Source organism: Colobus angolensis, unplaced genomic scaffold, assembly GCF_000951035.1.
Source record: "Colobus angolensis palliatus isolate OR3802 unplaced genomic scaffold, Cang.pa_1.0 Scaffold75, whole genome shotgun sequence".
Taxonomy (NCBI): Eukaryota; Metazoa; Chordata; class Mammalia; order Primates; family Cercopithecidae; genus Colobus; species Colobus angolensis.
Window position 1 is genome coordinate 2,783,743 of NW_012121265.1, and position 16,257 is coordinate 2,799,999.

The 16,257-nt window shown below is 34.0% G+C and overlaps 1 protein-coding gene across 1 annotated transcript in view; it reads right to left on the reverse strand.

Moving 5' to 3' along the window:
• Positions 1 to 378: 378 nt before the first annotated feature.
• CCDC172 (coiled-coil domain containing 172) overlaps positions 379 to 16,257 on the reverse strand; it is a 58,100-nt gene continuing 42,221 nt past the window's right edge. Inside the window, exons 8-9 of the mRNA XM_011927823.1 lie at positions 1,911 to 1,998; positions 379 to 1,099 (exon numbers count right to left, since the gene is read on the reverse strand). Coding sequence (XP_011783213.1) covers positions 1,064 to 1,099; positions 1,911 to 1,998 — 124 coding nt within the window. The 3' untranslated portion in view covers positions 379 to 1,063. The remainder of the gene's footprint in view (positions 1,100 to 1,910; positions 1,999 to 16,257) is intronic.

The following is a 16,257-nucleotide window of genomic DNA, read 5'->3' on the forward strand; positions in this document are numbered from 1 at the left end:
GAGATTATATACCTCATAATCCACTGGGGATTCATATCCCTATGGATAATTTGTTTCCTTATAATCAACACTGGCATTAACCAGAAAATGGCTTCAGGTGCCCCAGACTTTATAGGCACACAGTGAAAAGTAGGAAAACTTTTACATATGAAGGTCCTCAGAAGAACTCTGTCAACAGACATTTTATGATTAGAAAAGAATTATAATGAAAGCAAGCACCTTTGTTAGTGGAAGTGGCACCAACATAACTGGGCCAATAAACTGAATGTTTCTTCCTATGTGTGTTTCATTGGACCCAAGCTAAGTTACAACAAAAAATGAAAAGCATAGTGTATCAGTCCCTTCTCGCATTGCTATGAAGAAATATCTGAGACTGGGTAATTTATAAAGAACGCAGGTTTAATTGTCCCATAGTTCCGCAGGCTGAACAGGAAGCATAGTGACTTCTGCTTTTAGAGAAGCCTCAGGAATTTTCCTATCATGACTGAAGGCACAGGGGGTGTGAGACATCTCATATGGTGGCAGCAGGAGCAAAGTGGATTAAGTGCTATACACTAATAAACCACTAGATCTCAGGAGAACTCACTCACTATGGCAAGGACAGTACCAAGAAGAACGGTGCTAAGCTATTCATGAGAAACCCACCCCCGTGATCCAGTCACTTCCTATTAGGGCCCACCTCCAACAGTGGGGATCACAATTCAACATGAGATTTGGGCGTGGACACAGATCCAAACCAAATCATATAGATTAGAAAGAACAGGACAGCTCGAGGTTCAGGGGCATATAAGAAGCCTGGGAGCACAGTATCTACTTCTTCTCCTTTTCCTTCCTTTTAGAAACAAAATCAAACCACAGAAGAACTCTTAAAATTTGAGTAACAAGACAAAAATTACCTTAAAGGGCTAACACACCATTTCTAGATATTAACAATTGGAATATTTTAAACCTCATATTTTCCACAAGGATCTGTTGTAGTGTGTACCATTCACATATGTATCACTAAGATTTGATTCTAAGATATTCTCATCAAATCTCAGATGGCTGATCAATTCTCTATAACTTATTTGCTTTCCTGAAGACATTTCTGTGCCAATGTCTGAAAAGAAAACATAGTAATTACTCATGAGGAAAAGTAAATTCTTAATAAAAGAATTACATAAAATGTACCTAAATTTAATATGACAGTAAATTCTGGGCATTTCTTAATTATATTTTTGAATGTTTTTATAAAAAATATAAATTTGAACATAACTTATTGAAACATTTTTGAACAAGGAAATGTTTACATAAAATAAACACGTAACAACATGCAATGTATCAAACTAAAACTACATTTTAAGACAGTTTAAACATACTCGTGCCTTTCAGTGAAATAGAGTATAGCAAATACTGTGTTCATTTTATAAACAATCAAAGTTAAAGCAATTTAAAGTGCTCCTACACAATCTGAAAATACGTTTCCAATAATTGAATGCAAGGTTTTTGAGATCATACAAATATGCAATAAGAAAGTTTTAGGATCAAATATAATAAAAGTATAATTTATGCCTATCAAAAACAAAAAGCTTTTAAGGCATTATGATAGTTAAATTTCCTTCAGTGCATTAATCCTCTAATAACAGTTTCAGTCAAGGAAATGTTATGAGGTCAGATCTGAAGTTTTTTAACTTGGTTTGAAATCATACATATTCTCTTTGAATATAATTTGCTTCGTGTAGCACCTAACTCTCCAGGAACTCAAAACGCTTCATAGATTTATATCCTGATCTTAGTTATCTTCATTATTGCTTTTTTGTTTTTTGCAGCGGGATGAAACACTAGTTCAGTGATTTGTACACCAGTAAAACCAGTCTTACCAGTAGGTAAAAAAATGCTGAACAAAAGTTAAACAATCAATGGTAACTTACCAACTCCAAAAATTCTATTTCTGTTTGGAGAGCTTCATAAACACTTTCCATGTCATCTTCCTTATAAAGTTCTAATTCTTTTTTAAGTCTATTTTAAAAGAAAATTTCACCTATTAGTTTAATAATAAACTGTAATTTTATTACTGTACAGAGAGGGACAAGCTTATAGTTTCTATAATCAGAATTTCAGGACTAAATAATTTGCATATTTTAATTGTCTATAATTCCATAAAGATTATATAAAATTTTGTGGTAAAAATTTTCATAAAGAAATTAAGGTAGACTGACTAATAGACATTTAATATTTTTGTTGTTGTTGTTGTTTGAGATGGAGTCTCGCTCTGTCATCCACACTGGAGTACAGTGGTGTGACCTCTACTCACTGCAACCTCCGCCTCCTGGGTTCAAGCAATTCTCCTGCCTCAGCCTCCAGAGTAGCTAGGATTACAGGCACCTGCCACCACACTCAGCTAATTTTTGTACTTTTAGTAGAGATGGGGTTTCGCCATGTTGGCTAGGCTGGGCTTGAACTCCTGACCTCAAGTGATCCACCTGCCTGAACCTCCCAAAGTGCTGGGATTACAGGTGTGAGCCACCATGCCCAGCCGACATTTAATAATTTTATCATAACTAAAAGAGCAACATGAGCTGGATAGCAAATATATAGTACTATGTCTTAACATCTGTTTGAGTCCTGGCCACTAGCAAACTGAATAAGCTTAGTTGAAACATTTAGCTTCTCTGAACCTCACCTGAAAACTTTTAAGTGTAGGGAAAAAAATGACCCTTGGGCTTTCTTCTTGATGTAAAATTATAACTTTATAATATGCATGCATAATTAAAATATACCTTAATTTGGGAGTGAGAAAGCAACATCTTTCTTTTCCCCAATTAAGTTTCTTTTCCCCAATTAAGTCCTTAATTTTTTGAATATGTTGAATTTTTTAACATGAAAAAGCACATAAATTTTATTAACATGCATTGGGAATCACAAAAGAAAAGGTTGGTTAGAACTGAAGAGGTTAGATTCAGGTTTATTACCCTCTTAATGAAGGAAAGAGGGTTTGGAGTTGGTAAAGTTTACGAGAGACTGTCGTTTGACATGATCAAACCAAAATAGAGTTTCTGGAGCTAGGTGCCACGTGATCTATCTTGAAAATGGGCCAGTTTCCCAAAAAATAGGAGATTCATAGCAAACAATCAAAGGGGCCTTGAACCAACATAAGGCAGTCTCCTCTGAATTATGACTATAAGAAATTAACTTTGAAATGATTCTAGAAAAATCCAATTAAATGTTCATACTGATTTTTTTGTATTTTCCGGTTTTCTTTTTTATCAGACTTTTAAAGGAACTACACTATATGGAAATATATAGGTGTAGTAATGGAAGATAAGGGCTATTTTTATTAAAATCTATTTATGCATACTCATCTTGGTACTGGCTCTGTCTTCTATGGTAACAGTACTTCCTCTCTCCCTGGTATTAGAGTGTCACCCTCTCATGCCTTACTTTTAAGCAGATAAAGCCTGAAAGGGTAGAGAATTTTTCCTGTATTTATTGAATATCAATTGCCAAGATAATCCTTAAGAAAATGCGGCATAATTTCAGGTCCCTTCAAAGCAGCTCCGATAGGCAATAGAAACAATAAGTTTAAACAAAGAGTCAACAATTGTACTAATATCATACAAGTTTGATGAGTATAAATGTGCTCTGGAAATTTATTGCCAAATCAGCATGGACTTTGAGGAAGTTTTAAATAATTATTTTATGCCTGTATTTAATGTGGAAAATAGTAAAAATAAGTCTTCCATTTTTGGCATTAGGACTAACGTTTTTTCCTGAAAAGAAAAACATAAAAGCTAGGAGCTGTGATTGAAGAGGTACAAAGCTAGAGGCTGAAATTGGGCAGCTAGGAGGTTAAAGCTGCCCTGAGAGGAGATATGAGGAACAGAACCCAAACCTAAGCAACTCCTGGGCCAGCAACAAGGTGAGAAATATAGATCGATTTGAACCTTTGCTGAGCCCTGACCCTCAAGGGGAAGTGGAAGGAGTTGTAAGATCAGCGGCATTTCCTGGATACCAGCAGATGCAAAAGAAAAATCTTCTCTATGACTGCACAGTATTCCGTGGTATGTATGTGCCACATTTTTCTTTATCCAGCCTATCATTGATGGGCATTTGGGTTGGTTTCAAGTCTTTGCTATTGTGAAGAGTGCCGCAATAAACATCTGTGTGATGTGTCCTTATAGTAGAATTATTTATAATCATTTATAATCCTTTGAGTATATACCCAGTAATGGGATTGCTGGGTCAAATGGTATTTCTAGTTCTAGATCCTTGAGGAATCGCCACACTGTCTTCCACAATGGTTGAACTAATTTACACTCCCACTGACAGTGTAAAAGTGTTCCTATTTCTCCACATCCTCTCCAGCATCTGTTCCCTGACTTTTAATGATCACCATTCTAACTGGTGTGAGATAGTATCTCGTTGTGGTTTTGATTTGCATTTCTGTAGTGACCAGTGATAATGAGCTTTTTTTCATGTTTCTTGGCTGCATAAATGTCTTCTTTTGAGAAGTGTCTGTACATATCCTTGGCCCACTTTTTGATGGGGTTGTTTTATTCTTGTAAATTTAAGTTCTTTATAGATTCTGGATATTAGCCCTTTGTCAGATGGGATGAGTTCATGTCCTTTGCAGGGACACGGATGAAGCTGGAAACCATCATTCTCAGCAAACCAGCACAAGAACAGGAAACCAAACACCACATGTTCTTACCCATAAGTGGGAGCTGAACAATGAGAACACGTGGACACAGGGAGGGGAACATCACACACCAGTGCCTGTCGGGGGTTGGGGGTCTGGGGAGGGACAGCATTAGGAGAAACACCTAATGTAGATGACAGGTTAATGGGTGCAGCAAACCACCATGGCACGTGTATACCTATGTAACAAACCTGCACGTTCTGCCCATGTACCCCAGAACCTAAAAGTATAGTAATAAGAAGAAAATATTCTCTAAAGGAAACCTTAACAAATTTAGACCCACAGGCCTCTCATAGATTGTGAACAATGAGTTTGCAGCAAACTTCTGTGAAGCACCCAACAAAGAAAGCCATTATAAAGTAAAAGCAGAGACAGGAAGCAATAGATTACACCCAGGTTATTCATAAAACTACAGATTATTCACAAAATAAAATGTCCAATGGCCAATAAAAATAGGAAATGGTATTAAATTTCATTCTAAATCTGGGAAATACAAAGAAAAGCATAAGGAAATACCATTAAACATTCACCAGAATAACTAAAATGAAAGATAGGCAATATCAGGTGTTGATAAGGATATGAAGAAACTACAACTTCCAGACCACTAGCACAGGATATTGCTTTCCACTCTTTTTTAACCTATCTACATCTTTATATTTAAAGTGGGTTTCTTGTGGAAACCATATAGTTGTGTCTTACTCTTTTATCTAATGTAATAATCTGTCTTTTACTTGGTATATTTAGACCATTTTCATTTAATATAGTTATTCATATGGCTGAATTTAAAATATAAGATTTTTCTAATCATTTTCTATTTGTTCTATCTGTGCTTTGCTCTTTTCATTCCCTCTCGTTCTACCTGCTTTTGGATTTTTTTAATAATTGCATTTTATCTCCTCTATTGACTTATTATTTATACTTACTGTAGTCCCCTTTTATCCATGGGGGCTACATGCTCCAATACTCTCAGTGGACACCTGAAACTGCAGACAGTACTGAACCCTCTATATGCTATGACTTCGCCTATACATATATACCTATGATAAACTGTAATTTAAAAATTAGGCACAGAAAGGGATTATCAACAATACTTAATAATAAAATAGAACAATTATGACAATATACTGTACTAAAAGCTGTATGAATGTAGTCTCTTTCTCTCAAGATATCTTATTGCACTGTAGATCTTAGCAACCTCAGCATACAATTTTTTTCCTTTCCTTATTAAGTCAAAAACTTTCATCTTTTCACTTACAGGAAGCACTTTACACCTTCTTTTGGGCATATATGCATTGCCAGCATCACTACTCCTGTGATTTGGGCCCATCATTAAGTGGAATAAGGGTTACCACAAAGACTGTGACTGCACAACAGTTGATATGATAACTCAGATGGCTATGAAGTGACTAGCATGCAGGTAGCATATACAGTGCAGATACACTGGACAAAGGGATGCTTTACGTCCAGGGCAGAATGGAGCAGAACTGCACAGGAGTTCATCATGCTACTCAGAATGGTGTGCAATTTAGAATTGTTTATTTATGAAATTTTTCATTTAATATTTTGGAACCATGGGTGAATGTGGGTAACTGGAACTGCAGAAAGAAACTGCAAATAAGAGGGGACTACTGTATTTTTAAAAAGTTGTAATGCTTGCATTTGGGTTAACACACATCTTCAGTTTATTACTGTATACTTTCAAATAGTATAACACTGCTTTACTTGGCCGGACCACAGTGGCTCATGCCTGTAATACCAGGACTTTGGGAGGCCAAGGTGGGCAGATCATTTGAAGCCAGGAGTTCAAGACTGACCTGGCCAACATGGGGAAAAACCGTCTCTACTAAAAATTCAAAAATTAGCCGGGTATGGTGGCACACGCCTGTAATCCCAGCTACTAAGGTGGTTGAGGCATGAGAATAGCTTGAACCCCACAGGCGGAGGTTGCAGTGAGCCGAGGTTGTGCCACTGCACTCCCATCTGGGCGACAAAGAGAGACTCTGCCTCAAAAAAATAAAAATAAAATAACACTTGCTACACTTACAGGATAAGAAACTTAAAACAGTTTATTTCCAATTTCTCCCTCCCATTTTTTATTCGGTCATAATCATATATTTTTCTTTTTACATATGCTATAAACCTAAAATATGTTCCTTTTTGCTTTTATCACTTATTTGTTCCATCAATTAAAAGTGAAAAAGGGGCCTTTATATTTACCTTCATTTTCATTTTCAATTTTATATTTATCTTCATTAATTAATTAATTTATTTTTAAGTAGAGATGGGGTCTCTCTATGTTGCCCAGGGTGTTCTCAAACTCCAGAGTTCGAACTCCTGAGCTCAAGCTATCTGCCCACTTCAGCCTCTCAAAGTACAGGGATTATAGGTGTAAGCCACCATGCCTGGCCTATTTGAACCATTTCTGAAGTTTTATTATTTCTTTGCATAGCTCCAAATTTCTATCTGGTATAGTCCTTCTTTCTGAAAAACTTACACAGCCCTTTTTTGTAATGTAGTCCTTTGGCAAGAAATTCAATCAACTTGAGTTTGTCTAAAAATATCTGTATTTGTCTCCATTTGTGAAGGAGATTTCACTGAAATTCTGAATTGGCAGCTCTTACTTTCACTCTTTGGGATGTCATTCCCTTGTCTTTTGGTTTGCATGATTTCTGATGAGAAGTCTTCTATATTTATTACCTTCATTCCTTTGTATATATAATGTGTCTTTTTGTCTTTTCTCCTTCTGCCTTCCTTCCAGATTTTCTCTTTATCTTTGTTTTTCAGAGGTTCGAATATGATGCGTATAGATGTTTGCCTTTTTTCTTTAATGCTGCTTGGGGCTCTCTGAGCTTCTTGTATCTGTGCTCTAAAGTATTTCATTATTTTTGTAGAATTCTCTAACATTATTTCTGACATATGAAACAATATAATCTCAAATACATTATGCTAAACCTAAAAAGCCAAACCAAAGAGGATACATAGCATATTATTCCATTTGTATGACATATTGGAAAAAGCAAAACTAGGAAAACACATCAGGGGCTGGGGCTGGAACGCAGGCACTGAGTATAAACAGGCAGAAGGGTACATTCTGGGGTCATCAAAGTATTCTATATCTTGATTACAGTGGTGGCTACATAACTGAATATTTTTGCCAATTCACTGTATACTAAAAGGTAAATTTACTGTATGTAAGTTTTTAAAAAGGCAATGACAGAAGTCAAATTTCCTATAAAATAACAATTAAATTTTTTAATTAAAAATTTTTAAGTTTCCAAAAGGAAAAATAATGTAAAAAAGACCTCTCAATATGAAAACCAAATAAAACCACCTATAAGTTATGTATACAAGCTAAGAAGGAAATAGAGGATTTTGCAAAACTTGAAATTACATGTAAGTAGGGAAATAAACATCCAACTTAAGCTCTGAAGCCTACACCAATGCAGAAAGAGTTAAGTAAGAATTCAATGGTAGAGAGAAGAACCGAAAAAGGGTGCCTAAGGGTGATGAAATACAGATTAAATGACCTTCAGAAAGTGAAAGTCCTTCCCCACGTGGGGAAACACTGAGAAAAGGTCGGAGGCCTCACAGTTGAAAGTAATGGCTTCTGCAGGGCGGAAGAAGTTTGTTTCAATCAATGGCTCTCTTATCTTTTGGGGAGAGACAGTTGTGGTGTTTTGTGGTTTAATGGTGTTCTTTTTGTCTTTCCAGTGCTTTTCGTTTCCATTTCTTGATTCCTCCTTGTCTTTAAATTCACAGCCCCTGCAAATTTGTCTATTTCTCACCCAATAACCATAGCTGAAATGAAGGAAGTTTTTGTTCTGTTTTGCTGATGAAGTTTTTTAAAAACTGTATTATGAACAAAAAGCAAAAATACTTTGAGACACCAGATAATCCAAAAACTATATAAATTGATCTAAAATATAAAGATACAAGGAAAACAGTGAATTTCTTTTCCTGAAGCAAGCATAACATTAATACCAGACCTGATCAAGATAGTGAATACATATACACACACATACACGTCTATGAATACTAATGCAAAAATTATAAGTAAAATATTAGTAAAAAGAATCCAATACCACATTAAGTAAATAATATACTGCAGTCTATTAGGATTTGTTCCAGGAATTAATGTATGGTTAAATATTAGAAATTCGTTAATATAATTGGCCATATTAATATTTCCAAGGGAAAAATAAAATGATTATCTTCAGAGGTGCTGAAAGGGTGTTTAAAATATTAAAATTTATCCCTGATAAAAAAATTTTCAATAAAATCAGAATTAATAGATATGTTTTTACCCAATAAAAAAATACATATGTCAATCCCAAAGTAAGCATCTTATTGCTGGGGAAACACTAGAGTCAATCTCCTTAAGGTCAGGAATAAGGATGCCCATTACCTTTATTACTTTTTAGCATTAAGTTTGAAAAACTGGTCATTAAAATTAGTCTAGAGAAAATAATTAGAGGCACAAGAGTTTGAGAGACAAAATAAAGTTATTTTAATTTTCAGGTAATATGACATAACTGAAAATTCAAAAATATCAATGAAAGAAAGCAATTCAAATAATAAAATAATTTTGTAACGTGACAAGATATAAAATTAGCATACAAATATAGCCTTCATTTTCATCAATAATAACTAACATGACTTTTTGTTTCATAGGATATCATAAAAATGTTAATTATTTCTACATTACATCAGATTGAATATGATCCTGATAAAAATACAAATTTTTTCCTTGGTGCTAGGCAAATTGATCCTAAAGTTTATACAGAAAAAAAATAAACATTCAAGTAAGGTTCTTTAACATTTTTCTTTTTAGGAAAGCCCTGAGAAAGAAAAAACAAAGAGAAGTGACTAGCCCCACCAACCACTAAATCCTACTATTTATCTTTTATAATTAAAACAGTGCAATACTGGCATATAAATAGAACAGTGGGATATAGTAGAAGGCAGACAGAGTCAAGTACAAATGGAAATCTAGTAGATAACAGAGGTGACACCTCAAACCACTGGGAAAAAGAGATAGACTTTTCATTAAATTGGGTTGAGAAAACTGGATAGTCATTTGCAAATGGATGTAAATGGATTGCCAAAGCTAAAATTGGATCTACATTACACAGCATATATAAGAATACCCTAGAAATGGATCAAAGATTTAAATGTAAAAAATGAAACCATAGAAGGTCAAAGTGAAAGCATCAATAAATTATTTGAGAAACTGGGTGTAGGTAAAGACTTTTAAACTATGGCTCAAAACACAAATGCAATAAAAGAAAAGAGTATTAAATTCAATTATGTTTAAAAGGTTGTGTAGCAAAAACCACCATAAGTAAAGTTCAAAGATAAATGATAAGCCATAAGGAAATATTTGCCACATATGTCACAGATAAAGGACTAACCTCCATAATATATAAATAAATTTTCTAATCAGGGACAAAAAAAGGCCAAAAGCCTGATAGAAAAATAGGAAAAAGTCATACAGAGGTAGTTAAAAACATTTTTTACAAATAGTCCTTAAAGGCATAAAGAAACACTCAAATTCACTCATAATAAAGAGTTGCAAATATACTACACAGGAATATTGTTTCTCATCTATCACACTGGCAAAACTTCAAAAACTTGACAACAAACGCTTTTGGCAAGATTACGGGAAAAAATTGTGCTCAAACATTGCCAGAGGAAATTCAAAATGGTAAGACCTCAATGGAGGAGAATGTGGCAAGATCCAACAAAACTACATTTGCATTTTCCCTTTGACACTGCCACTCCATATCCAGTAAGATACTGTATAAATACAAAACAACATATACACAAGATTATTTATTGCAGCATTATTTGTAATCACAAAATATTGGAAACAATGTGTCTATTTATATGAGACTGGTTGCATAAACTGTAGTACATCTATTACAATGAAGTATTATATAGCTATAAAAGTGAAGATAATCTCTTTTAACTATTATAAATGAATTACAGGATATATTGTTAAACAGAAAGATACAAAAGACTATATACAATGTGTTAACGTTTGTGAAAGAGAAAGGGATATGAGAATATATTATTAAATATCGGTTTATTTTTGGAAAAAGAAACACAGGAAGGATGAATCAAAAACTAGCAAAAATGGTAACCTACAGCAGTGAGTGAAAATGCATCAGGATAGAGAATGGAATGAAACGTCTCTGGATGTATCTTTTTATATACTTTTGCTCTTGAATTATGCTGATGTTTTACTTATTTATCAAATAAAATTCAATCGATAAAGCTGAGAAAAAGAGCCCTAAAGTTAGATGAAAAGAACACTTGAGTTAAACACAAATAGAAATGCATAAACCTAACTGCATTTCAAATTTGTAATCACAGGAAAAAATAAAAAAGAATTAAAGTGATTTTTTTGAACACAATAGTCTATACACCCTCAGTGGGATGTGTAGTAAGGCACTAAGAATTACAGAGGAATCTCATATTTTATTTAGTAGGCTTGTTGTTAGTGGGGGTACACGGCTAGTAATTCTAAAATTATTTTGTGATATTTGTAGGAGTTAGGATATTAATAATTACATTGATATAATTGAGAACCAGAGTTTTAACTAGAAAGAAGATATACACACAGAATGGAGGGAGGAGAAGAAAAACCAGTCATTGTGGATTTGAGTTGGAGGAGATTGTGTAAATTTACCATTTAAAAATGGCAATTTTAGTTCTGTCCACTTAAATTGCTTAGAAGCAATGACATTCAGTAGCAATGAGCACATCTAGTAAGGTGGTCTGAGTTTCTAAATACTACTCCCAACTCAAAGATAATAGGGCTTCTTGACAAAAATAATTGGTTCCAGGATTGAGGGAGGTCTGTATAAGAAGAGCCTGGAACCCCTTCTTGTACCAGAAAGAACGTGGTTTTTAAAAAACCACACAGAAATCAATTTCAGAGGGATTGCCTCTGGCCAAATTTGGGACAATTGGGGTATCAAAAATAATAATAACAGTAATGTTACAGTTACACATGTAACTTTAAAAGGTGCATGAGTACATAGAGAATTTTTTTTAAAAGGAGAAATAAAAAGGGTGGGGGAAGGAGGGGAAAAGGAAACCTCTTTTTAAAAGAATTTTACCAATAAATAAATAAATAAAGAATGCCATGATTAGAAATTACCATTTTGCAGTCACCACTGTAATAACTGATTCAAGGAGGAATCGTTAGTGGATAATAAATGATAGAGAGAAGGGTTATTGGGGAAAGGATATGTACAAGGTATCAAAGGATCATCCTATATATTACTTATTACTACCAATGGAAAAATAGTGCTTTCTCACCAGAGAAATCTGGCAGACACAATCTCAACTAAGGGATCAAACTTAGCATTACCAAAAATGAAGCTAACTGACATTATGTGCCTCCTGATATAACGCTCTGAAAAAGACACAATATCACTTACATGATATTCTTGCCAAAAAAATTTAACTTGCATATAATCTCAAAGGAACAAATAAGTACAAATTGAAGAACATTCTATAGAACAACCAGCCTTGACACCTCAGAAAAAGTGTCAATTTAATGAAAGGAGAGGAATTGTTCTTGAATAAAAGAGCTTAGAAGAAAACATAATTTGTAATCCTCAATTGGTTCCCAGGTATAAGAAGGAGAGAGAGAGGAGGAAGGGAAAGAAGATAAGAAAGAGACAGAAAAGAAGTGAAAAAGAAAGAAGAAAAGTAACTACAATGAACACTATTAAGATAACAGAGGAAATACTAATATAGACTATTAGGTAACAGTACCGTACCAATGTTAAATTTCCTGTTTGTTAATTTTCTATTTTTTTTTTTTTTTTTTTTTTGGAGACAGAATCTCACTCTGTTGCCCAGGCTGCAAGCTCCGCTTCCTGGGTTCACACCATTCTCCTGCCTCAGCCTCCCCAGTAGCTGGGACTACAGACGCCCGCCACCACGCCCAGCTAATTTTTTTGTATTTTTAGTAGAGATGGGGTTTCACCATGTTAACCAGGATGGTCTCGATCTCCTGACCTCATGATCCACCCGTCTCGGCCTCCCAAACTGCTGGGATTACAGGCATGAGCCACCGCGCCCAGCCTCTAATTTTGTTTTTAATTGACATAATAATTGCACATATTTTTTGGATACAGTATGATGTTTTGATATATGTATACAATGTGCAACAGTCAAATCAGGGTATTTTGCATATCCATCACCTCATACATTTATCATTACTTTATCAATGTATGAGAACATTCAAAATCCTCTCTTGTGACTATTTTGAAATACACAATAGAATATTGTTAACCAAGAAACAAAAATGCTAACTATAAAAAATGATTAAAAATTTCAACCACAGCGAAAGTAGGAACTCTTCAACAGCCTAAAGCAAACAACAAAACCCCATAAACTTGGAGAAGATATTTTAATTCGTTAACAGGCAAAATTCACAACTATTGAAAGACCAAATATTTAAAACTTCTGGAAATTAATAGGAAAAACACAAATTGCTCAAACAATCTAGTAGAAAAATAAGAGTTACTTTCCAGAAAAAAAAAAAAAATGCATGGGTCATAAGCAAACACAAAAGATGCTCGATCACATATGTAGTCAGTGCAAGGCCATTAGAGAACATGAAATACCATCTTATATCCACAAGATTGGCAAAAACTAAAAAGTCTTTAAAAAGCACTGACAAGGGCGGAGATCAACAGGAAATTTCATAATGTGCTAATGAAAATATAAACTGGCTTAATCACACTGGAAAATAGTCTGTCGCCATCTCGTGAAGTTCAACATTCACATGCCCTACACTCAGCAATTCCAACAGGCATCTATCCTGGAACAACTCTTGCGTATGTGCACCAGCATGTACACAGCAGCACTGCTGGTGACAGCAAAAATCTGGAAACAAACCAAATGTCCACTAAAAAGAGACTAGATGTGTGCCCAGAGCACACATCTACACTCACCAACGTGGGTAAATCTTAGAAAAAACATTGAATAAAATACAAGTCCCAGATAGTATAATTTTTACACAACTCAAAAACAAATAAAAATAACCAATAGATTGTGCATGTATATACAGATGATAAATGCATACTGTAAACTAAAGTTAGTTATATAATACAATAAAGAAAATTATATATACACAGTAATTCAAATTATATAATGAATCACATTATAGAATGACATGCACAAGAAAATGAAATACAATATAGGACATCAACGATATCTGGGGTAATGAAGGGAGTATGGGATAAAGGAGAAGCCATAGCTAATGCAAGTTATTGGTAATATTCTAGTTTATTTCATGGACAATCATTTTTAGCTCATATTTAGCTCATATTTAGTTCACAGGTGCTCATTATATTTGTATACTTTAGAAATTACATATAGTTTACATATATTATTTTGAGGACCACTGGGGAATAAAAACATAATATTTATAATAAGGGTGGATGGTGAAATACCCTATTCAGTCATAATCGCTAAACAACAGGAATATATTGTGAGAAATGCATAGTTGGGTGATTTTGTCATTGTATAAACATCATAGAGTGAACTTACACAAACCTAGATTGGATAGCACACCAGACACCTAGGCTATAGGGTATAGCCTATGCTCATAGGTTACAAACCTGTACTGCATGTTACTGTACTGAATACTGTAGGCAACTGAAACACAATGGCAAGTATGTGTGTATCTAAACATAGAAAAGGTGGAATAAAAAGTGCAGTCTTCTAATCTTATGGGACCACTGTTAGATATGTGATATGCTGCTGACTGAAATATCACTATGCAGCACATATGTATATTGAAGTTCATTGTGTTCTGTCTGAACTTTTAGGAATTTAATAGTAAATGAGAAACCTAAAGGAATGCTTAATAAGGAAAGATAACAAGTAACTAATTTTAAGCATCAGATATTTACACATGTATAAAAACCCTTGTAATAAATATTTTTAAAGAGTAAGTGGAAAGTTAAATGGAGAGTTACAATATACTATGGATGTTGCTATTGAAATGTACATAAGCCTTCATTTTAATAAATTTATTTTTCAAATAAAATGGTAGAGATATTCCCACCATTCCATCAACACGTACTCATCCACCTCTTCAGTTCAAATTGACTACAGGTTCTGTGTGACTTCTCATGCCTATTAGAATTAGGTGGTGACCACTCACCCATTTAGTTAACTAAAAATAAGAATGAGAGACTGCTGAAATTAAGGAGGGCATTCAGAGCAAATTATAGGAAGTATTTCCCTATTTAGCATATAATCAAGCTGTAGAATTTAGATCTGCACTTAAAGAAAAGATTGCTGTTGCTAGCTTCAAAAGAGGCCAGATGATAATAGCATGAATATTAATACATTTGCAGCTAGCCAAAGCAATATAATGGTAAGTAGATCTCATGCTTCAGTGCATAGACTGATTGCCTACAGGAGTCAAGAAGGACTTCCCTCACTTACCGAACTAAGGGCACTTTGTACTGGTTATTGTCACCTTTCTCCGACTCATGAAATAATGACCATGATAGGCCAACATTGCTAATTAGTTTAGAAAAACTTGTGTTCCATGTATTTTTATAATTTCCTGCATCATTATAAATTTTTTTTCAGTTATCTCTCAGAGACATAGGAAACCCTTAACTAACAACATACTCATTTTAGCTACAGAATTGTACACACTACTATTTAAAGTAGAAAGGACAGATTTCACCCAAAGTCCTAGTGCTCAGATGCAATACTGTTAAAATGTATGTATATTTTATTGCAGTCTCTAGTTTTCATAGAAGTGATTATACAATTTTGCTTCCTAGTTTTGGTTTTGTGTGTGTGTATCTGTGTGTGTGCTCAATGCTATTCTATAGATTTCCCCCAGTTAACCATTAATTGCATACCAATTAATACTATTTAAGATAAATATGTAGTAATCCCAGTGGTTACACCATTAATTAACAATAATCATTTCTTATAGTAGGGCATTTCAGTTGTTCCCATTTTTTTTTTTTTTTTACCATAAATAACATCACTATGAACACCTTTGTGAGCATAAAGCTTCTTCTGTACTTAGCATTGTCTTCCTTAGAATAGAGCTCATAAAAGGAATTATTGGGTCAAATGGCATAAATATTTTAAGATGCTTATAATAATTTGTATGTATTAAATTTCATTCCAAATACATCTAAGCATGTATACTGCTACCAGCCATGTATAAGTCATCTCTGTAGCACACACTTGCCAGTTTTGATTATGATCATTTGGTCTTTCAAAAACTGACAGAATAAATAATATTTAGTGGCTTTAATTTGCATTTCATTGATAGCATAGCTCAATTACATTGTCTTACTCATTTTGGTATCCCCAGCAACTAGCATATTATACGGTACAAAGTAGGTGTTTAATGCATGTTTGATAAATGCATGGATAAAGAACCATTACTTTAATGTTTTCTAATGGATTTTTATCAGTTGATTTTTTTAATAAGCTGTTATCCTTTATCATAATGACTGTAATTTTATTGCAGTTTACCATTTAATCTTGATGACTTTTTTTTTTTTTTTTTGAGG